Here is a 24,332-nt window from a genome sequence, read left to right as displayed (position 1 = left end):
GCCGCAGTAACGAGCTTCGCGCTAATATCGCCGGTCGACCTGTTCAATAGTCTCTCCGGTTGCGTTTACCAATTAACATTGTTATTGTTATTTATTTATTTATTTATTTTTAATTTTACATTTTTGTTTTTAAACAAAAACACAACACGAAATAAATCGACGACGACGCGAGTTCGAAAATGATGATACTACGTTACAATAAATTCGTTCGATTCGTGTCCGTGCCGCTCGTATAGTTGCAATCATTGAAAAATCGTAGTTTTGATAAATAAAAACAAAATGACGTAAGTTTGAAACGAAATAATATCCATAACAATAACATATTATAATACACATCAGTCGGTTTGATTGTAAAAAATAAGCCGGACAATTTACGAATTGAAAAACAAATCACTAGCTATATTTGAATACGTTTTAAAAAGAAGGCCGAATTAAGGCTAAATATTGTACATATTATTTATACATACCTATGGCATATTATACAGACAGTTGCATACCGATTATGGTAGTCCAAGGACACCACGCGTGTGTATATTTTGTGATATAGAACGGCCGAGAGAATTAAAACCACCAGGTTTCCGAACCTACTACATAGCCACATAGGTATATTATGTATAATATATTGTATTATATATACACTGTAATAATAAACAAAATATTTGTATTATACATATATAGGAACATCGTTAACGCGCGTACTATTTCAGTCACTCTAGTTCGTATTATTGTTGTTATTTAGTTTTTAATTCGTTTTCAATGGTGAAATTTTCGCCGTACGCAGCAATACGAAATAATAATATTTATATCTATAGGTATAGTATTATTTTAGCATATACCGTGTAGATTTATTATTATTATTATTTTATTTTTTTTTAATACCACCGCGTATGTCTTCCACGCTGCACTTGCAAATAACGTAAGTCATTTCTCGATCGACCGTTTACATAATAACAATTTTTTTTTCTCCAACATTCTATATAGTATTCACGTATATAGCCCGAGGGGCCGCATGCTTTCACGTGACTTAACTTCTACATTATACACCTTCCGAAAGACTGGTCATCGTTATAAATGTCGTAACATCGTGAACGTATGTATGTTTAGTGTGCGTATATGTATATAGTATATATTAATATATATATAATATATATAGTGTATATGCACCCAGCTGTGCAGCTTGCACACTGGAATGACAACGATTCGCTACGATGCGTCCTCCGAAACGTGTAACGAAATATGTTGTGTATACGACATGTTGCAAATAGTCAATAGATACATTAGCATAGGTTTACCTACGATCCGTTCGGCATTATGTTTTTTCTTATGATTATAAACGACTGTTTAAACTCATATAGATTATCATGTTAAACACGTTGTACAATTCATTTACCGTACACAAATATCGATATGGTATAATGATATTTATGTGTGCTAACTGCTAACTAATATTTTCCGAAAAAAAAATCGTAATTTATTTTATTTATAGAATAATAAATTTCGCTGGATATTAATTGTATACATTGTCGTCAACAAAAGTGTTCTTTAGTATGATTACTCTAAATCATACAACATAAATATAGAAATATTTTAATAATTCATACATATACAAATTATATAATTATGTATAGGTACTTACTTATTAAGTATGCAAATTTGTTGTTATTGTTGTTGCATCTATAAAAATTATGTTGCACATCAAAAAAATTATTTTGTAATAAAAAAATGCATTTCTCTTATAGACTATTATACAGTGCTTTTACAGTTATATTGCGGTTGCTTAATTACACAATCTTTATGAAATCAAAATACCGCATGACAGATTTTAGAATATTTTTAATTTTATCGTATGTAATTTAAATTTATAATATAATAAAAAGAAACTAAAACGCTTATTAATGTAATTGGACGAAAGTATGTAATGATTATAGAATTTTAATTTATGAAAATAGTTTAAATCTTCCGCAGATATAATTAAGAATGTACTTAAATTTATAAATAAAAACCCATTAAATTATGTAAATTAATTAAACCTCCATATAGGCACGTTTATAATAAAATAATAATATTCATACCCTCAAAACACTGGTTGTCTATAAGTTTTCTCATCGAACCGTGATTTTTTTTTCTTTGTCTTCATAGTCTAATAATTTATCCATACATAGTCTCGTTTTCTTTGTATACTAAATATACACTACATTATATTATATATCTATCTATAATTATAGATGAGATAATTCGTATTGACCGCTCTTGGAAACTTTGAAATTCTTCGTTTCTATCATCTTTAGCGGTATAGCACCTCCCACGACGAGCGGGAAAATGTTGTTCCTTATTGTTTCTATGTATTGTATGTAATAAATACCCAACGAGATGATGCCGCTTTCAACGTTCTTTACAGTTTACAGTCGCCACCATTACATAATAGCATTATAGTGCATTACATCTAAAGACTACAAATGTATTATACCGTTGTTGGAGCCAACGGGACGAGAAAAATGTGCGTATCGCAATAGAAAAATGCGATGTATAGTTGTATAGTTCGTCTGATCGCGCGCGGACGTGATCGTTTTGGCCGACCACAAAAGTCATGTACCTACAACAGAAGAAGCTGATACCAATACTCAATAGCTGCATAGCCACACGCGAAGAGCGATTCGACTCGGTGTGGAAAAACTTCGTCGTATTAATAATGGTTCATATATTGTATATCGGTGTATAGCGAAAGAGAGAAAACACAGATAGATAATACTTATATACCTACGTGACGACACTCTCACGATCGACAAACTCGAAACGGTCATGAGAAAAATATTATATTGCTTTGGACGCTGCAGCGGGTAATTTACCGCGTCTCCGACTAAAAATAATCGACGGGCAGGACCTTAATGGATCCGAAAATCGTTTTATTCCTTTATTTTTCGCCTAGTCACAAGCCTCGGAGGACGCAGGACACACACGCAGCCGTGGCTATAGCGATTCGATCCCGCGCGACGAAACGTGTAATAATGGTAATAATAAAAATAATGATAATATAATATTTTTACATTAGATATCCGCGCGCGGATAACATAATGTGCACTCTAAACCCTAATGCGTAGCCGTAGTCACGAATCTCATTTCTAAACGTTTACGGCGATAAATTTTCGTTAATCGCACGATATAGGTATTAGGTGTGTACGCGTATACCAAATATTTATATGTTATACATGTATTATGTATATACTATATATAATATATATATATATATATATATATATTATACACATTTTACTACACGCACGGTATATATACCGATATAATAAGAATACCTACCCTATATTATATACCTGTGCACATTCCAATTATCCAATCTATCACGAATTCACGAACGAAATCTAATAAGCCCCGTTTACTGATTCGTACATAATACGTATACGTATATTATCTTTATAACCAAAATTCTGTAACTATATAGATAAACGAAGTCTCTTTGTAAGTACATAACCGATTACCGGAGAGTGTTCGGATAAAATTAAATCATAGCATGTATTTGAAAAATATTTCATTATATATAGGTACGTATAATAACTCATATAATATACTCTATTTAAAATCAAAATAACCTTGTACCTTACTCTAATATCGTATTTTTAAATTAAAAAAATTATCACCCCGTAAATCACGATATGAATAAAAATGAGTAATTACCAATTACCTGCTTAAAACTATGAGATATAATATTATATTAATAATGTTTTGTCATCTGCAGACATTTAATGTAACTCAATTATCAAATTAAGGTGTAATTTATACTGCTGCAGATTAGCTCGGTCATCAAAATCAGATACCTTGCTCAGCTTTACAGTTGGTACATGGTATATTTGTGTAGTGTATATACGTCTAACAGTATAATGTATATAATGTATTTTTGTGAATAATGACCGTTTGAATAGTCCAGTGGATAGTTCCGCTTAATCATAATAACACGAACACAAATTAATGACTGTATATTATATCACTACCGAGCATCGCATTTTATCATGATGCTAGGTACATATAATATAATACGAGTATATCAATGAATTCGGTGATATATTAATATATTATATAGGTAGCATATATACAATCAGGAATTTCCGGGTTCGGTAAACCTCCGAACACCACTTTAGAACTTCAACTTTAAAAATGTTTTCATATCATTAAAAAACAGTCTAATAAAAAATGTAACTACACTAATTAAACAACATAAAAAAATAAATTTTAAATTTTAAAATTCTTTTAGAAGTTATAACTTGCTTAAAATTAAAATACTAACAAAATCCATGTTAAGCCCTTGATAATATTTTTATTAACACATTTTATGATGAATTCACTCTAATATTTATAACAGAGTAAAAACGATTGTTTTGAACGTCAAATTTGGTATATAATAATAATATGTAATAATTAATACGAAGATAACACATTACACATGTTTTTTAATACTTATCTAGATCCTAATATCAGACATCGGTGTTGTAGATAAATAGGTAATATATTTAACAATTATTTTAATATTTTTGAATAAGTAAGTACTTCATAATTTAATATTATACATATGTTCTAAGTGACGGTATTTATTATATATATTATTTAACTTTTTGGATACATAACTAATGAATCATATAAATCATCTGTTAGTTATGAAGTAAACTATAATTTATTTATTTATTTATTTAATTTAACGGGTATTACCCTTTTACATTTAAGTTATAATAACATTTAAATTTAAAAATAGTTCAACTATAAAGACCAAATAAAAAATGTAATTAATTATAAGACCCCCTCCCTCATTCTTAATAAATTTCTTGGTACGCCAAAGCGACAGTGCATACATAAATGGTAGAAACAATAGTGATTGCGTACACACCTGAACGTGCTTAGAAGGCTATTATACTTATTAATTGTATATTAAAATAAATCACAAATCACAATGCATTATTTTTATTATCATCGTATAAAATATATTAACCAAAATGGGAAACGTTTTGAGATAATAGCAATTATAAAATATATTATAGTACCTATACGTATATTGTACTATTCGTACCAGCTATACAAATTAAGCGTACCTACCGGCTACCTCAGACTATTAATGAAATATGTATATGATAGATCCAATGGAGGGACGATGGATGAATCACCTTTCCCCCTATATTTTGTTTATAAATAATACATTTTTTGATTTTAAATAAAATTATATTAAATTTACTTATATTTATGATTTGACTTATGCATTGATTGAACTTCAGCTGATATGTCTTTGCTACCTACTCGCCACTCTGAATTATAAATTGTCACACCTGAGTATATCTATCACCGTTCGGTTGAGATCACCTCGTCAAGGTTGTGGTTATGTTCGTTTTTCGATTCAGTGTTAGACTGTTATAAATAATTATATTTATATAAAGCATTTACAACGATTTAGACGACAAAACCATTTTAAGACATTATTTATTCCATTGCACATTAAATTATGCAATTCACATTCACGTATACAAATTATATAATATAATGATATTGAGTTATATGAGTAAAAAAAAAAATCATGTGGACCGCGACTGCGTTCAATAATTAACGTGTAGAATTATATTGAGGCTTGTTATTTAATTGCTTTTAAAAAACAAGTTTAATTTGATTTCCAATAAGTAAAACTACAGATATTCATGTGCGCCGAAATATTTTTATTGAAACGACCATAAACGTATTATAATGTGCTCGGTGAAAATATTAACTAAATTAAATTGATCATAAAAGTATTTATTGAAATATCCTAGAAACTTCACGGTGTTTTTAAATAGGTATCTATAAAAATCCAATAACAATTAAAAGTGATTACATACATAAAAATTGTACGACTGTATTACACATTAATTTCAATTTTGAAGCTTATACGTCGCATTATTCATACATGCTCAAAATCGAATACCTATATATATTATATCGATAATAATATTATAATTTATAAGTTAATGGATTTAAAATCGAAAACTTGAGGTTTGAAAATCCTATTCCGAACGGACGACTTTTTCCACGAGAAATCGTTATAGTGCGCATAACTATTTATGTAATATTATAGTACTTATACAAAACGTGGTCGTCGCATGCACTGTGTATTACCGATTTTCTTTGGTAATACAACAAACCACACGCGATCAACGACAACGACAAAGTTAAACCACCTCGCGATTTGCATCAATCGTTAAGAGAAACAAATCCTAACCAGAGCGCCATTGAAAAATAATATAGGTACATTTCGTAATTTATGGCTTTTCACCAACTCCGGGCACGGTGGCTCCGTCCATATCGCGAAAAACGTTATGGGGCACGCGTGAACGATCTCGTTTGTATAAACGACGCACTATAATAAGACAATAATAATAATAATAATAATAATAATTAGCAGCAGCAGCCAACGAAAACCTATCAAGCAGAAACGTGTGTTGATCATTATCGACGCGTTTATATAGGTACGTTGCAACGTGACGGCTGTGGCTTAGTTTTTTTTCCATCCGATGACGCAAAAAAAAGAACTCAAAGCAGAATGGCGAAAAAAACCTATACTTGATATAGGAAAAAAATCGAATTAATCGTATGGGCATTGCGCGTTTGAGAAAAAGAGATAGTGAACGTTTTCTAATCTTTTGTTTACACTTACCCAAAATAATGTTACACCTCTTGAAAACTTTGGCATAATACACGTAGTATTATAAATAGGAGATATTTTCGATTTCTGAAATTCGTATATAATATGTACTGCACGCGATTCACGAAGTTCGTCACACCAACGCAAACTACGATATTATGCACCTAATTAGTCGATTGAATAATCAATAACAAATGAATATGTCAAATAAATGCAAAATAAATGCGATCATTTTTGCATATTGCATGACGTGCTTATTTGTTCTTCCATGGTTATTCGATAATGTATATTTTAGAACGGAGCGATTTAGTTGGTACTTTTGGGAAGTGAATTCTCATTACTTTTCAAAATGATCGGAAAAAAACATAAAATTGTATTTATTATTTCGTGCGAGTGCTTTTCGTTTGTCTATAATAATTATTATATTGACCTACTGTAATATAGGTATTCGCGATCTCTACGATATTGTGATGTTGTCTCTTTGATCATTTGTGCATAAAGGACGATTTGCAGGTAATCGATTACGTATTAATACATAGGTACTCTTTCGAAATATCGTAACTCGTTTTAAGTATTATTCATCGTCACGCGTATCAAGTAGACGCACGATGAAAAGCGCGGACCAGACCGAAACACAAAAACCGGCAGCAGCTTCGGTATTCTAATCGTAACGACGTACAAGCAGTCGCCATGTCAGCACGTTTCTCGCTTTTGATGAGCGATGACGCACAAAGGATTACTGAAAAAACAACGAATACTGACGTTATACTACGCGTATGATTATTGCCGACGACGAGAATGCCGTCTCTTAATATAATGCGACACACCTGCGCGAATACACACACGAAAGAGTGGCAAATTATATTAATGGCGTGGTCGTGGTAGTCGTCGCCGCGCGTAATGTCCGTCCGTTTGTCAACCGTTCGCGGGAAACATCAAAAGACTTTGGCGGTCCGAGGGCGCTAAACTCGTTTTTCCCAGCGCCCGCAGATCGCAGCCGCCGCCGTCACCACCGAGTTATGGTAGTACTATATATTATTATTATTATTATTATTATTATCATATAGCAACGCCTACCTAGACTCGCGATGACTACATCCTATAATAACAAACATAAATGTATAAAAAGGAGACACGCTCCGTCGAGACAAAAATATAATAATAATATATTGAAGTCATCGCAGCGTTTCCTCCAGCCTAGCCGTATGTCATCTTGTAGACAGTGTATAATGATCATAAATTATTACGATTTACAGTATTTGACCCGGTTAAACGTGTATTATTAATAAATAATGAATAATGACGTTTACACGACGACGACCGACCTTTTATTTTAAGAGGATGACGTTCATTTGTTATATCCGCATGTGTTGTCTCAGTCTTACTACAGTGCATAACATACATATTACATACCAAAATGTACGTGGATACAAGTATAAAACAATTCCTATTTTATGGGGTTAAATTTTATAATAGCAAGAAATGATCAACTGTTCAATTTAAAGGTAAAAACATTCTCTTTTCGTTTTTTTTGTTGATATTTTAACGTTTAAAAGAGTTATGAACATTTTTAAATATTTTACAAACTCATTATATAACTCATTTAGAAATTAAAATTAAAAATCGTAAAAACCGAAGAGAGAACACAGATATTGTTCTTAACTTTAAGTTTGAATATTTTAGTATACTTATTACATTCTGATATTTAAGCTAACCACGCAAAATCCCAACTTTTTAACGTAAATGTTGGTAAGTTATGCGTTAGTAAGACGGAGACGACACTTGCAGATACGATGTCTTTTTTATAATACTACTAATCGATCGAAGCAATACGAACGTGACGTCGTCGTTATTATAGAATATCCTATGTCCTTATTAGATATCGAAATGGGTACTTGTGGTAAATTGTTTAATTAAGAGGGTTAACTTCATTAAAATTAAGTTTTATGTACTACACCCTTAACCTATTGCTGTAATTGTATTTTGACGTAAATTATACATAAATCATAAAAATTATAGTATTACATTTATTTTAAAAATATTTTACCTCCTGAAAAATTTTTTGCTAGAAATATTGTAAGTGACATTAGCTGATTTAATCTGTAATTCATTACGATTATGATGGATCATAATACAAATATTACGTAATACGTTTATTAAAAACATCTTAAATATTATCAAGGGCTAAGCTACAAAAATTAATGAAATTAATTTTATTAATCGTTATTAAGATAAAAGCTCATTGCAGGTATACATATTATATTGTATTTTACTATATGAACGCATAGCCGCAAATAGTGTGAGGAGTTGGGGGGGGGGAGCTTTAGCTCAGTTCTAAACTGAATTTCCGATATATTATATGTAGTTAAATCATTAGTTTTGGGGGGGCTATAGCAATTCTAGGGGGGTTAAGCCCCCCAAGCTCCACCTTATTGCGTCGTATCTTGTGAGACATCATTTTCATACAGTTTTTTTAACCCTTATAGTTTTTAGCGTGATCCCTGCAACTTCCTGCGATGCGACGATCAACGTGTTGCAAACTAGCACGCAAACACGTCTACAGTCGTGGGCCGTAATGATATATTATATTATTATTCTTATCGACACGCGTATTACGTGTTTCGACCTACGCGCTCGAATTCGAACGGAGAGATAATAGGAACCCCAGTGTCGTTAAGTATACATAATATTGTATCCATATCAATACATAATTTATATATACGTATTTAAATAAAATATCACATAATATGCATATCGCCTATAGGTACCTAAGTAGTACCTACGCGTTACAGAGCGAACGTTTAAAACTCTCAGCGCCCGGATCGATTTGCGGTTGTTGAACTATATAATAGTATTCCGTCGTCGTCCCAATGCGTAATACAAATAATATACGTATAATATATTATTATTATGCATATAGTATCATTTTTATTTTAATCCTTAATTGGACTCGCCGCACAATAACTATATATATAGTTGGCGTGTAGCCGCATAGGTGTATTATATTTTATTATATCCTCTGTGCGCACCGCTAAATCGCATTAGTCCGATACGTAGCAAACACACACACACACATACACGTGCGCGCACCCTACAAACGTTTTGCATATAGAACGAGCAGAATATACGATTTAGATGTATCGCATAATATAGAAATACCCGTATGCGATTGCAGGCAATAGCGGCCACGGGATATTGTCTTATTAATTTTTTCTTATATGAATATGTTCTTATTTTAAACCAGTCGCCAGTACTATCTCTCATTAAATGGGTGTATATGTGTGTGTGTGTGTGTGTATTTGTTTGGCGTGTTATTACCATAGTAAATAGGAGTTCACTGACCGTTTTGGAGTTTTTGACAATAACGTCCTCAAATGCAAAACACTCCGTCGCCGGTATACGGTGCATAGACCCGTGGTAAATATATAGATGATGTACAGGACAAATCGGTGTTTAATAATAACAATATTATAATGACGGCGTTTCTATTGTAAACGCCGTCGTGATTTATGGCTGTTTAAAATCGCTGAGCATGCCACAAAAAATAATAATAATAACCATGCACCGGTACATGCCTCTGTAAACAATCTTCTTCTGTTTGCTCACGCAATAAGATGAGTTAACGCTCGCTGTTGCAGACTTGCAGGGAAGTTAAAACCGCGGTAACCTATCAACGCGACGAATATAATAATAATAATAATGCATATTATTTCTAATACAGTAATGTATGTGTATACGTATACGTATGTAGTATACGCGTATATGTATATTATATATAGAACCCGGAACTCGATTCGTTACCGTTAAGTCACTGGCGCTGTTATCGGTTCATTGGGCGGGTGTTGGTTTCCTGCGGTGTGTCGTGAATAATGTGACACACTACACATTGCCGCACGTTTGACTTTAACGAACGCGCCTGCGGAAGACAACAAATCGCTTTATCGACTCTCTACAATTATATTATTACCCATGTGTTGTAAATGTAATATAGGCTATATTTCATAGCTATCGTGTGTGTTATGCCGATAATATTGACTCGTAAATAATAAACAGCATAATCTATAACTATATATACACAAAATAGCATTGCGGCTTTCATTGCCATTATTCATCGCGCTTCTATATAATTACTATCATACGTATATAAATATATTTTTATAGATTATATGTTCCTTAATTGTACATGTTATATAGTTGTCCCGCACTCGAAATTCTCGCAACGAGATAGACACGTTTTCTTGAATGCCTGTACCGTGAAAATTCGCTTTCGCCGCACCGGAATTCAACGAGTCAATCGTATAAACACCATTAATATACCTGTACGGCGAATATATATCATAATACATGTTTACATATTGACTCGTCGACTTTAACTGCTCTCTGTGCGGCACATACACGTGTACTCCGCAGTCAATATTACACTTTGATCGAGCACTATCGTGTACACTGTACACTTTATACGTATATAAACAGAAACACGATCACTGCCGACTACGCGCGGGCCTATATAAAGTATCGTATGACACGTCATGCGATATGCACCAGCTGTGCGTGATATATTATGTTTGATGGTAATTATAATAGTGTTGCATCCAAGAGTCGAAAACAAACCCACGGCCAAAGCTTCCATTTGAAAATTTGTAACAGCACACTCGTATATTTACGAATCGCATTAGTTATAGGCGGTTTCGACAAAAACAGTTGTAACGCGCGTCGCGTTTTTAAATTTATTATTATTTATTATTGCATCGGTATCTGCTGCACTATATAGATACGAGTCGGTCCAGTGATGTCGCTTATAGTCTGCAGTAGCGTATATGATTTTCGTATTTTCGATCTCACGATTTCCCGCCGTCGACAAGCTCTTGAGGAAAACGTTCGCGTGGTCTGTGACGTTTGTAAATTCCTACGTGAAGTGGAAAAAAAATGATTTAAATATATTTATGCATTTATATATATATAATATGTATAATATTTTATATCATTGTGTATACACACGACGGCGACGAAGGACCTTCGGGTCCGGATGCGACGTCGACGACGACCTTGCCGTTTCCTAGGCGAGAGAACTTTGTGTGTGTTGTGTGTGTACAAGTCGCACACTTGTATACGCTGCACATTACCTACACACACGTTACACCCGCGTACACGTCAAGCCGGCATGTGCAATGACATCATCCGCGCCGGCTACCCACAGCTGTATGACCGGTTGTAGGCGGTTATGTGGCCCACGGAGCACACCTACTTTCACTCGTTATTGTCGTCAGCCAACAGACAGCACGTACACAATAATATTATAATTTATAATGCACGTGTGTGTGTATATATTATGTATATATATGTTATTGTGAATACGGTCCGCGATAAAAAGATTTTGTAATTTCCCGTTATGCATTCATCCCGCGCGTACAATAGTCTCCTCATCGCGGTGCACATAATATATATACATATATACATACATGGGTATTAATACGTGTATACTACGTTATATTGACATATATTTTGTATACCTACTTGTGTGTGCGTACACGTATTTCTGTCGGGTGCGTGCGCTTTTCGGGAAAAGTCTCGAGCAAACGATGACATGTATAATTATTATTGTGTATGTGCGTAGTTTAGTAGTTTTATGTGCACCGGTTGGTAGTTACATATTTGAGTATAATATTATGTGAATATACCGTCGTCTCGCGCATTGTACTCGGTGCAGGTTTTACTTTCGTCTGGAATTCAGAGCTCCCGTTAAAGACATAGATATGCTACTTGTTTTTATAACTGGTTGAATTTTTCTTTTTTAATGATATCATTACATGACTGTCTGATAATTTTTTGGGCGCAGTCGATCTGCTCCTCTAGAACCGCATAACATAAAATACATTTTTAGTCTGCGCCAATCGTACAGAACTATACGAGCGATGCCTCAGGTCCGTACCTATTAATTCCGCGCCGCCGTCGTCCCAATCGCGTATCGCACCCTCTGCAGTTTAAAATATTCACCGCCCAACTGTGTTCACGCGGAGAACAGACGTCCCGTGACCGTGAAACGCCTCGCATGTAACACGCGCGCGATAAAAATAATCGTCTTTTGCCGATGTAATTTTTATTTTTTTGTTCTCGTGAAAAACGTGCAGCGATCGTGTGCGACGACCGATGCAAGTGGCGGCGGCAGCGACATTAATTGGCCGTGTCGCGTGTCGTGGAAACAATATTCTACTGCTGTAGCTAATACCTACTGATAACGTGGCCTGTCATCGCCGAACGGCAATCGATCGAGAAAAGTATATTATTGTGATTATGCGACGTACCTATCTATTGTTGTCATCGAGAGATGAACTACGCGTAACAATAATAATTATAATTACAGCCGACTATAAAATGTAAAACAAAAGTGCAACCGCAATTTCCTTCCGGAAGCATACAACTACCTGTAATTTACGAAAACCATTGCGTACGAATAATAATATAATATAATAACAGTAATTTTTCGTTCTCGCTCCTCCTTCGTTTCAACCCGCGGCCACTGCATCCGTCATCGCGCGGTGTACGAGTAACGCTTTCTTGTTCGAATCTATTGTTTACCCCGTGTACTGGCTGTACTCTGTAATATAGCCGGTGACGATGCTAGTGAAAGTATGTAGTATGGTAGTTTAAATAGTACAATAAATAATAAATACAATAAACAACACTAATGTATGATTTGTTATCCTTGATAACGCACGCCGTTTTTATTATTATTTCACGATGTTCGGTACAGTAGTTTTCTCCAGACGAATAATCCTTTTTAGAAGCTCGTTTGAAAACCCACCGCCGCAATCTGCTGTGTCTGTCTGTTTTTCTCACTCGTTCTTTATTCTCTCTATGATTAGCCATCCGTGTTGCGCGTTTAAACACGACCGTCAAGCACCGCTGATGGGTTTTTAACCCTATAAAATAATCTCGGCCGCAGGCCGTATAGTCAAGGATTATTTAGATCATTTGTTGGTGTAATGATCATCTTCGTGGTACTATACAACATACTATATCTACCTCATATTTCCGTTGAGATTTTCAACTATGGTCTGTAACCCGACGTGTTAGCTGTTCAGTGCTCACTACAGCTCAGTTCATCTGTATATATGTAAATATAGGAGAATAACGAATTTCTCGATCATCTTAAATGTATTCGGTATTAACGGATATCGGAAAAAGCGTCGATAGGTACCTAGGTACTATATTATGAAAATGTATGATGAATGTAACCACTTTGATTGTGAGGCGATGGTCTAACTAGGGTCCGGTTAAGTTAGTCGAACGGATGAGTTTATACGATGATTGTTATTAGCTATAGTATTCAGATGTAATGAGAGGCGTTGACGTGTACGTGTTTGGATTTCTAGCAATATTGTTGTTTGGCACGTGTTTATTTCCAATGTAACATTTTGTACCGGTTCTTATAACCTAACCACACTGATACTTAGTTGGGATACAAAGATTTATTAACCAATATAGTGCGAGCAGGTATTTCAATAAATCAAATAACTCAGTTACAGCGATCATAGGTCACACACACGTATACATTATACAAACATGTTGAATCGTATCGTCTTAGAACTAGAAATTTTATAATACTATGAGTTATCCATGACTACCTCAAAATCGACGGTTTTTCGTTATTTTAATTATTACGAAATACCATTAATTAAAACTTAAACGTCGTGCGATAATGAAATTTAAAAAAGAAAAAGAAACGTTATAAATGTATAACGTTTTTTTAATATTCTTAATGAAATTTGATTTTCATGTTAGAAATTAATAATTATAATAAGTAATTATTGTCTCTTTAACATTACATTATATATTTTTAATAGGTGCCTAATTGCCTTCATAAATATTGAATTGTATACTATATTTCGATATTTTTTTAGTGGGTATCGTTAGTAATATTTTAAAATAATATAATATCATACCTTCGTGCAAATTTATTTTAATTTTACTCTGTGACCTTTTTTAATATTATGTGTATATTTATCTTCTAAATTACATAATTTATGGTTGTTTATACGTTAAAGTTACATTGACGAATAGTCGTCTTCATAAAACATGACTAAATTAACATAACAATCTAATTTTTTTTTAATATTGTTTTAATAATGATTATTTTTAAAATATATTTTTTTTTTAATAATAAATAATCAATTTTGTTTACTGTATGATCGACTTATTTATTACTCCATAAAAAAAGTAATCCATAAATTCAAAAGTTGATGATTGTAGGGCGTTGACATCATAGCTCCGCTTTCCCAACATCGACGGTTAGTTGAGCTTCATCATACGCTAATAGTAAACTGTCAATATTATTTGTAGATAACATACCTAATCATTTTGTTTGTATAATAATATAATATATTACAATTTTTAAGGTTTTTTTTTTGTAACCTAAGGTTTTATAAACTATATTATTTTTTAATCTGATTCAAACATCTATGATATGCCGATATATAGTTTAAACTTATAATTGGCGTGAATATTATGTCAATATTTGCGTTTAAAAGTCATATAATTGCAATTTCAGAGCTTCATTATTATTCACATTCGTATTTCGTATATACCGATCGTCATTTGAAGTTAAAGATATGATTATTTTAATATTGGCAGTGTATTATAATATTATGTTTATACTCATCTGCCGGCTGCCTTGTCATCTCTGCAAATAATGCATTTTCAAGCACCTTAACTGTGTAATTATACTAATTACTAATTAGTAATTACGTTTTATTTTTCAATATCAATAATAAGAAAAAAAACTATTAAAAATTTAAAATACGTTATTTTATATTAAATAAAACTTGAATAAAAATTTTTCGCAAATGTTATATAAAAAATAAAAACGATATTACACAATAAAAATTCTTTTATTTTTGTTGTGAAAATTTGTTTTTTACTATCACTATAATTGGTTCTTGGTTTTTTTCTGCTCGTAACCGGTTTTCTATATATACTTGTAATTACACAACTAACAGTGGTATACTGATGGAGGACCACTTTAAATTACTTGAATTAGCATTAAATATAATAATAATATAATATATTATAGAATTTAAATTTTACTAAAAGTTGCCTATGTAAAACCCCTTGAAAAGCGAATGTGTAGAATATTTTTAGTATAGAATTTTATATAATTGATCGTATATAATATTAATTCAAGTAATAGATACCTTTTTATTCATTTGAGAAACCATCTGAAAATATAGTGGAATTTGTGTGGAAAATAAGTAGTTATACCTACTCTAACCATCGGCGTAACTAGGGGGGGTCTAGTGGGGCTTAGCCCCTCTTTAAGGTCTTACTTTTAAGCCTAAATTAGCCTTCATATTATTTTTAACTTTGTTTTTCTAGGACTCTAGCCCTTGTGACTATTAAATCCTATAGTTATGATGCCCATGACTGTAACTAACAAAGATTTTAGTATAGTATATTATGTGACTCATTGATTTAAGCTTTTAAAGCTGCAATTGTTGATTCTGTTGTTAACACTTTCAAAGTTTCAAGCGTTATGGATTCATCAATAACATATTATCATAAAATAATGTCGTGTACACATCGATTTCGGTGCTACAGTGTACAATAATAATATTATAGTCGTTCCTGTATTATAATATTATTCAACAGTTTGGATTCCTGTTCCGCCGATCATTTTTCCCCGTTCTGCCACTGATGTAGCATAGACACCACTTTATGCATTGTTCATAAACTACTTATAGTTTACTACGTACCAGTATACTAACTCCATGACATTTACATAACGGAATCACCGCGTCAACAGGTGTGAATAACCGGTCTGCAAAGTAGAAAAGAATTGGAGATTTGAGTTGTTGTTATGGTATATAATATTATTTATAATTATATACACGGTGATTCACCAATCATGCTCACTCCCATTTTTCGTTTAATAATGAATTTATTTCAATTCTTACTTAAAATTTTTAAATTATATTTTTATATACATTATTAATAATAAAGACCATCTTTTTAAGCTTTTAAAATATTTTTCACTATGAGTATTCTGTGCAGATACAAATTTCTGTTTTTTTAATAAGAACCCCTGCCCTTTTTACTAGAAACTATTTAGTCGAACATTTTTTGAAAATGTTGTGGTTTTCAATTAAAAATTCGTGATTTTTCAGGTATTTCAATAATGTTTAATACATTATAATACATTTCATAAATTAATATGAATTTAAAATTATCATAGTTCCTATATCTTCTAAACATAAATCTATTATCCTTATTGCATTGAATTAAAAAAAACAATAATTACTGATTTGAATTTTTATTTTTATACGTCAAAAATTTCTCATGTAGTATGAAAATCTCAAAAAATATGGGGTCTTTAAGGTATATATTTTATTAACTACTGAAATCAAATTTTTAATAAATGCATTAATGAAGACGAAATAAAGGGGGTCAGCATAATTGATGAATCACCCTGTTTTTTTAAAAATTATTTTACTTGTTATAGCCATATAGGCAGTGTTGTTATGTATAATATCTATACCTATCTATTGTTGCCATCAGCACGCGTGTCTTTCAGTGTACTATACAGAACGATTCACGATAGATTATTGTGACAATAATATTATTAATATTTGCGACGCTCTGCAGATCCTGCGTTATTCGAAATGTTTTATTTAGAAATTAAATGTACAGTGTCGATTACTACGATGAGGGTGTATCACATCAGCTATACCCCTATACCGCAATCGTGAAAAAATATTCGAATAGTCAGTCTACAGTAATCTGTGGGTATGAATATAGTTTTTCAAAACGTTCAAAATGAAAGCCGTGACAGGACACGGGACGCCAGGCAGATATGAAACATCAAAATCGATAGTTGTTAAAAGAATTAATAATTAATGAAAACCGATAAATGAAAATATTATATTAATATAACATGGAGTAAAATAAATGAAACAGAATTTTGTTAGTAATTGTTATTTTTTTTATGATAATAGTGTACAAAAAACAAATACAAGATGAATAGTAATTATTGCGTATACAAGCGGCGATCGTACAACTGGTACTAAATAAGAACAACACACGACTATGAAAACGTTACATACTTACGAAAACAAAACTGCGGTTATTTTGGGCTACATTTACTGATAAGCATTGAGCGCCACCGCCGCATAACAATTAACAACTATACTATATAACGTAGGTACAACGGCAGTGGGTAACGGCTGGTTATCGTGCCGTCACGCTTAGATTTTACTCCTAAGGCGCGCGATGTCGAATGTTTTAAATTAAAAAAAACATGTACAGCGGCGCAACTTGGTTTTACTTCCAGAAGAAATTATTACAATGATATATACGTGACAACGACGAATAGGTTCATAAAATATTACGATATTACACTGCGGAACGACTGTAAAAGTCTGTGAGCGGCGTTTAAGGTTTTAATAACAATAATAACAGCAATAAAAAATAATAGTAGGTACTTACTGTTATGCAAATAAAAAAAAATTCAGCCATATTTAAGGTATTTTTTAGGTGTTTTTTTTTTTTTTTTATATATATAGATGAGGTTTGGCATAGGATACTGCGAAATCCATTTTTTCATTTCTTTCATTATAACGCCAAAACTACGAGTATATTCTCGGCCGTAAATTATTGTAGTCACTGCTTGTAGTCAAATACTTAGATTTCATTTTTGGACCAACTTTTACTGTGCAATTCCTACAATAATATTTTTGTGTATCCGACAGTAACATCGCGGTGACATAATATATTTACTATAGATATCTAAACGCTATTGATCTCGTGTAGCTTAATAATTTTGAACGATTACGTTTCAATTGTAACAGCACGGAATCCATTTAGGATATGTAGTATATTTGGATAAAACTAAATGCTCCATAGTCCTAACTGTTCGTTTGTACTTATAATAAATTCCTCTTGATGAAATTTACCGTTTTTATAATTATGACGAATTACGAGCATATAATTATTCAGTTCACGTCACTCATATTATATACGTGACACTCGCTAATGTATACGACTATTATACAATTAGCCATTGTTTTAAAGTTATATTAATTCTTTCTTGACGCAAAGAATGTTTGTGAACTTCTTTAATTATGAGTTATAACTGTTATTTTACAACTTGTTTTCGTATTGAAAATCATTTATTCGCTCGTGTCGAGGTAGATTTTTTATCTATTACTTTTACAATTATATAGTTACATTTTTTTTTTTTTTTTATTGCAATGTTTAATATTTTTTTTTGTTTCTTGATTTCTTAAATTTATAAAATATATAGATCATGCAACTAAATGGACCTCATTTTATATACATATATTGTTGGTTGATATGAATTAAATAAATATTAAATGCATAACCAAACTCCTGAAATTTTTAAGCGATTTGACGTATAGGACATTTTAATAAAAATAATGTATATTCAATGGCGCATTTTACAAAAGCTCTGAACGCATTATATTGTTATAAATTATAATACATTTATTTTGTATATGGCTATAACAACAATGTTTAAAATAGATCTATATAAAATACACACACAACTTTGGCTGATATAAGATGAACAGGCTTGGTCCCTCAAAAGTCTTTCAATACATCCCCCCAAAAATGAATCAAAAAATAGTTGTTGTATTTTAATTTAAAAATATTAGTCCAAAAGTCTCATTTAAATAAGTAATTATTATTAGTATAGAATATTTTCAAAGTAAAATTGGTGATATTTTCAATTTTTACTAATATTCAATGAACTATTTACATCAAAAGCAACCACCTACAATAATTATTTTGAAAACAAAATATTAAAAATAGGAAAATACTTTTTGGTCGTATTTATAATTTTATGTTGTTAGCCCTTCTCCCACCCATCACAAATTATACCAAATTTCTAACTATATCTTTTATAATACACAACATTGATAAATCATATATTTACTTTTATTTTTAATGTTCCTGATTTTTTTGTTTTTTAAAGGTCCAACGCGTCATCTTGAACAGCCCATTATTTTTAGCTTGACAAAATGGTGAAACGTATCAGTAAACATCACTACGTGGCTACACCCGGTAGCAGCAAACACCACCACAGATCATCGGAAACGTTACCGTACGTGCACAGAGGATATTCTACCGATGGTAAGGACGTTAATATGATAAAATATTAATAATCATTTAAAAAAACAAACCTATACAAAGTCTAATTAGGATTATTATATTAAACATTATTTATACATTATACATATACATTATATACCAAGATAATAAAATCTAAATGCTGAAAGTCGACACGACCGGATGTATTATTGGATCTTATAATACTACTTGAAACTTTCTCAAACATGATCATAGCCCTATGTGCTCAGAATAAATTATTATTTGTGTACCATAACTACGGACTTATAAATGTGAAAATATAAAATAGTTATTTATTTATTTATTTTTTGATAATATTAAGTCATATAATAATTGTAATTATAAAGGCCGGATTTTTATGTTTTTTTCGTTTTATCTTCATTGAGTATTGAGTAGGTATGTAATTTAACGGAAATGATTAAGAGAGTTAAGATAGTTTAAAAAGAAAAGGTTTTATGTTCACATTTTAGGACTTAAGGAGTTATCTATGGAATATTTTTTGAATCATATAAGAAAAAAATACTAATTTATTTTTAGAAAAAACGACAAAAATATTATTTTCTTCTATTGACCCTAATGAACATAGTTAGTATCGGGGTTCTCTCGTAATGTAAAAAAAAATAGTTGAAGAGCACTTTTCAATTCCTGCAGCACTGTATACATAAGTATATATACGCCTTCCTAAGGACTAATCAGGACATGCACACTTACAGGCGAAGACAGCCAAAGAACTCTGTCCGAGTACACGATCGCTACGGACAGGCCGTCATCTCGCGGTCACCGGACGCCGCCCAGGTCGAAGCGGTCCAGAAGTCTGGAGAGGCCGTCCAGCAGCTCGCGAGCCAGGTCGGCGGCCAGCCACCATGATTCAGACGTTTACGTGACCAGCGCCGCGTACAGGCCACCGTCAGAAATGAGGTGAGTGTAATTAGATCGCAAATTCGCAGCCTATAGTTATTGGGTGGACTTGGTGTCCCGACTCCCGGTACAGTCTTTAGACATCATCATAGTAATAATATCATATAATATAATTATGGCAGTAAACGAGTTGTTTCCCAAATAATACTGAATTGTGGAGTTCCTCTCCCTCGGTTTTTTCAGATTTCACGAGTTTCGTCTAAAATAAATAAAAAGTAAAAATAGCTAACACAAATAATTGAAATAATAATAATTAATAGGCAAAAATAAAATGTTACAGTTTTTATAAATTCAAATCATGAAATTAATCCATTCTTATATTATGCATTTAATTTTTTGACTAAAAAATAAATGTTTTTCACATATCGTCTTTGGTAGTAATTGTTCAATTATATATATTGCAGAGGGTGTATTTTATCTTTTTTTATCAAGTGTCGATACGCTAAAAAATTCCGCTGTGAATATTTCAATAATCGCATATATTACAGTAGTGGCGGATCTAGGATTTTTTTTAGGAGGGGGGGGGCATAATTTTTCATATTATTATATTCATATCATATTATTTTGTAAACACAATAATATGCATACATAACATGAGTGTTAAGGAGGCTCGGACCCTCTTTGAGTTCGCCACTGATATATAAGTGCTGTTTTTGTCTATATTAGTTGATATTTATCATAGATGTTTTTCCGCAACAAATGACTGTATCGTATTACCCGCGAAAATCAAAAGTAGATATACTGCACAAGTATAGCTATATAGGTATATAAATCAAGGATGGTAAACCACGCCCAAGTCACCCTGCCGTATTTATCATACGTTATATGACGATTGAGTCGAAGTTCACGTTGAAATTATTTAGTAGAGCAAAATTGAAAATATTATGTACAGACTATTTATGCCCTAAATTATAATTATTTTTTTAGTTCTTAAACGTAATTAAATAATTTAAATTTTTGTTGTAATAAATAAACAAAAACATTTTTTTTTTAACAATATTTAGGTAACTCAAGATTTTATTTTATTCCTTATAAAATATTGAATTACATTACTTTTTGTATATTTATTATTTACCTGAGAGCTAAATTGGATTCCATTTAATAATTTATGATAAATTCCAATCAAAAGTTAGGTCAATTTATTATTTATTACTTATGGTTCTCAAATTATAGTTTTCTTTTACTTTTGGAGAAACGTTGAATCGCTTCTTCAATGTCAACGACTATGTGTATGTCCCTGTGTGAATGATTATTGATTGATAGACGATAGTGCAAGTCCAGTCAAACGTGTTTCACACATTTTTGACATATTTTACTTACTTACCATTTTTAATAACGTTCGTTTCCTCGTTGAACGAGGAAGGTTTTCCGTAGTCCATAGAAAAATGATAATATATAACTATATTCTATTGTAACAACAGAAATAAATGTCATTATGTCAATGTATGAAAGTATGTGCGATTACGACAATAACGTGGAAGATCTACGTCGTCGTTAGCCGGCGTGATTACAAATTACAGAACTTTAAATAAAATTGATCAAAAACAAATATCAAAAAATTATACCTAATAAAAAAAATACTATTCCTATTGAAGATAAAGTTAAACATAGTTTAATTAGTATTATTACTATATATGATATTTTAATACTAATAATAATAATTTTCAAGCCTCTTTTTTTTGGGGGGGGACAATTCCTTCATCTCCTCCTTATAATATCCGAGCCTGTACCTTCCTAAATAGTATAATATGTGGCGATTGCGAGCTTATGTAATATATTGACTTTTGTATGCTTTTTTCCAGTCGAGGATCTCATTACACCAGCAGGAGCAACCGGAGCAGAGGGCCGGCTCCTAGCCATTACTCGTACCGGAGCAACGGTCTCGCCCCCTCGGAAGTGTCGACAGTCAAGTCCAAAATCACGCGCAAACCGGGCGTCACCATTGAGACCATGTCGGCGCCAAATCCGTTTTGTCCAAACACCAAGGGTATGTGCTGCCTTATGCTGCTGCTCAACCTGGGACTCATATTGGTCACGTTGGGTTTCGTCATCGTCATACAATTTTTTGAGCCCATGTTCGTGTGGTGAGTAACAACTAACATGATAACTAATAAGTACCTATTACTTCCTGCTCACTTGTTCGAGTTCGGATACTCGTAAATATAAAAGTTAGAAGTCATAACATAATAATAATATAATATTCCGTGCACAAATATAAATATACATAATAAAAAACTTGATATAAATTAGAATAAATAGATACAAACTCTTCTGAAAGCGGTAATGCTTGTGGTGGAGATGAAAAATTTGAGTTCATCACGATCGGTTTTCGCCGATATATAATATATCTAAATTAATTTAGAACTAGTCTTACTCGTGCTTTTAAGTAAAAATAAAAAGTTTACCACAAATCTTGCCAACTAATTTTTTATGTAAGAAATTAATTTACATAGGCCCTAATTATTCGTCAGAAAAATTCTAGGTACGACTGTTTAAACTGGCGGGTCACAATTAAGATTTTTAAAACACGACGAGTACCTTTACGAGTGCGTAAATATGGCAATGGTGTCATTTCAATATTTTGTTACGATGAATATAATCAAATCTAACTTTAAGACTTGAAAAGAAACTTGTTTATTTTATCCTGCCTATATAATTAAATATAAATACAAGTTAGTATGTACCTATTACATGTTTGAAAACGCAAAGGTTTTGTTTCCTCGAGGTTGTTATGGATAGAGCATAAAGGTTTTCCTGGTGTTGTATATTTCGTTCATGTATTCTCAACGTCATCGCATTATCTGGTCTACAAAATGAATAATATATTATTTTTCATTAATTATGGTTAGGCACAGAATAAAGGATTATCATCAAATTATTTTATTTTCGTAAAATTTGTATAGCACTTTTTTATTAACTCTTATATATTATGTACTTAATATTATTCAACCATGCGGGCACCTACTCACTACGACGTCTTTCCGAGACATAAAAATAGTTTTAAGACTCTTGTAAAAACTAACAATCAGCCCATCGGGATCAGGTTATGGTTTTTGATTTTGTTTCATCGAGTTTTGCCACCGAGTGTACACTGTACATATTGATTTTGTGTGTTGCAATGTTTGTACGACGTTTGGTTTTGTTATTTTCCCTACAGGGTATTGGGCATAATATTCCTCATTTTCGGCTTCTTGACGCTCATGGGCAGTCTGATCTACTGCGTGACGGTGTGCAGGGACGCCAAGACGCCCAAGGAGGTGGCCATGCAAAATCACTATTGGACGCATCACTGGCAGAAGAGCTTCGGCGCCACGCCCGAAATACATTACAAGACGGAGAAGTATCCGCCGCAAGCCGTGCACCACTCGGACCACGACGAGTACAGCGATCGATTTTCAATCGGCAAACAATCCGACAGGCACATGCACGGACACAGATACTAATCGCTTTATCGACCACATAATAAGTGTACATAAATTTTGTAATGTTTTTTTTTTCTTTATACCTAGTAAACTGCTGTAAATATTTTAATACGGTTAATTTTGTCCGACCAATTTAACACAATATATAGTGGTCAATTTTAATCTGACACCCATGTTTTTAATATCAA

At 32.3% G+C, this 24,332-nt stretch overlaps 1 protein-coding gene across 1 annotated transcript; it reads left to right on the top strand.

Annotated features, from left to right (window-relative positions):
• Window positions 1–24,311, top strand: LOC132918365 (uncharacterized). Its single transcript, XM_060979559.1, has 5 exons — window positions 1–284; window positions 19,650–19,807; window positions 20,518–20,722; window positions 22,525–22,806; window positions 23,880–24,311. The coding sequence occupies exons 2-5, from the start codon at window positions 19,696–19,698 to the stop codon at window positions 24,163–24,165; spliced, it is 885 nt and encodes a 294-aa protein (XP_060835542.1). The 5' UTR covers window positions 1–284; window positions 19,650–19,695; the 3' UTR covers window positions 24,166–24,311.
• The last annotated feature ends 21 nt before the right edge of the window (window positions 24,312–24,332 follow it).

Source organism: Rhopalosiphum padi, chromosome 1, assembly GCF_020882245.1.
Source record: "Rhopalosiphum padi isolate XX-2018 chromosome 1, ASM2088224v1, whole genome shotgun sequence".
Lineage (NCBI taxonomy): Eukaryota > Metazoa > Arthropoda > Insecta > Hemiptera > Aphididae > Rhopalosiphum > Rhopalosiphum padi.
This window is presented reverse-complemented; position numbering and strand designations above follow the sequence as displayed.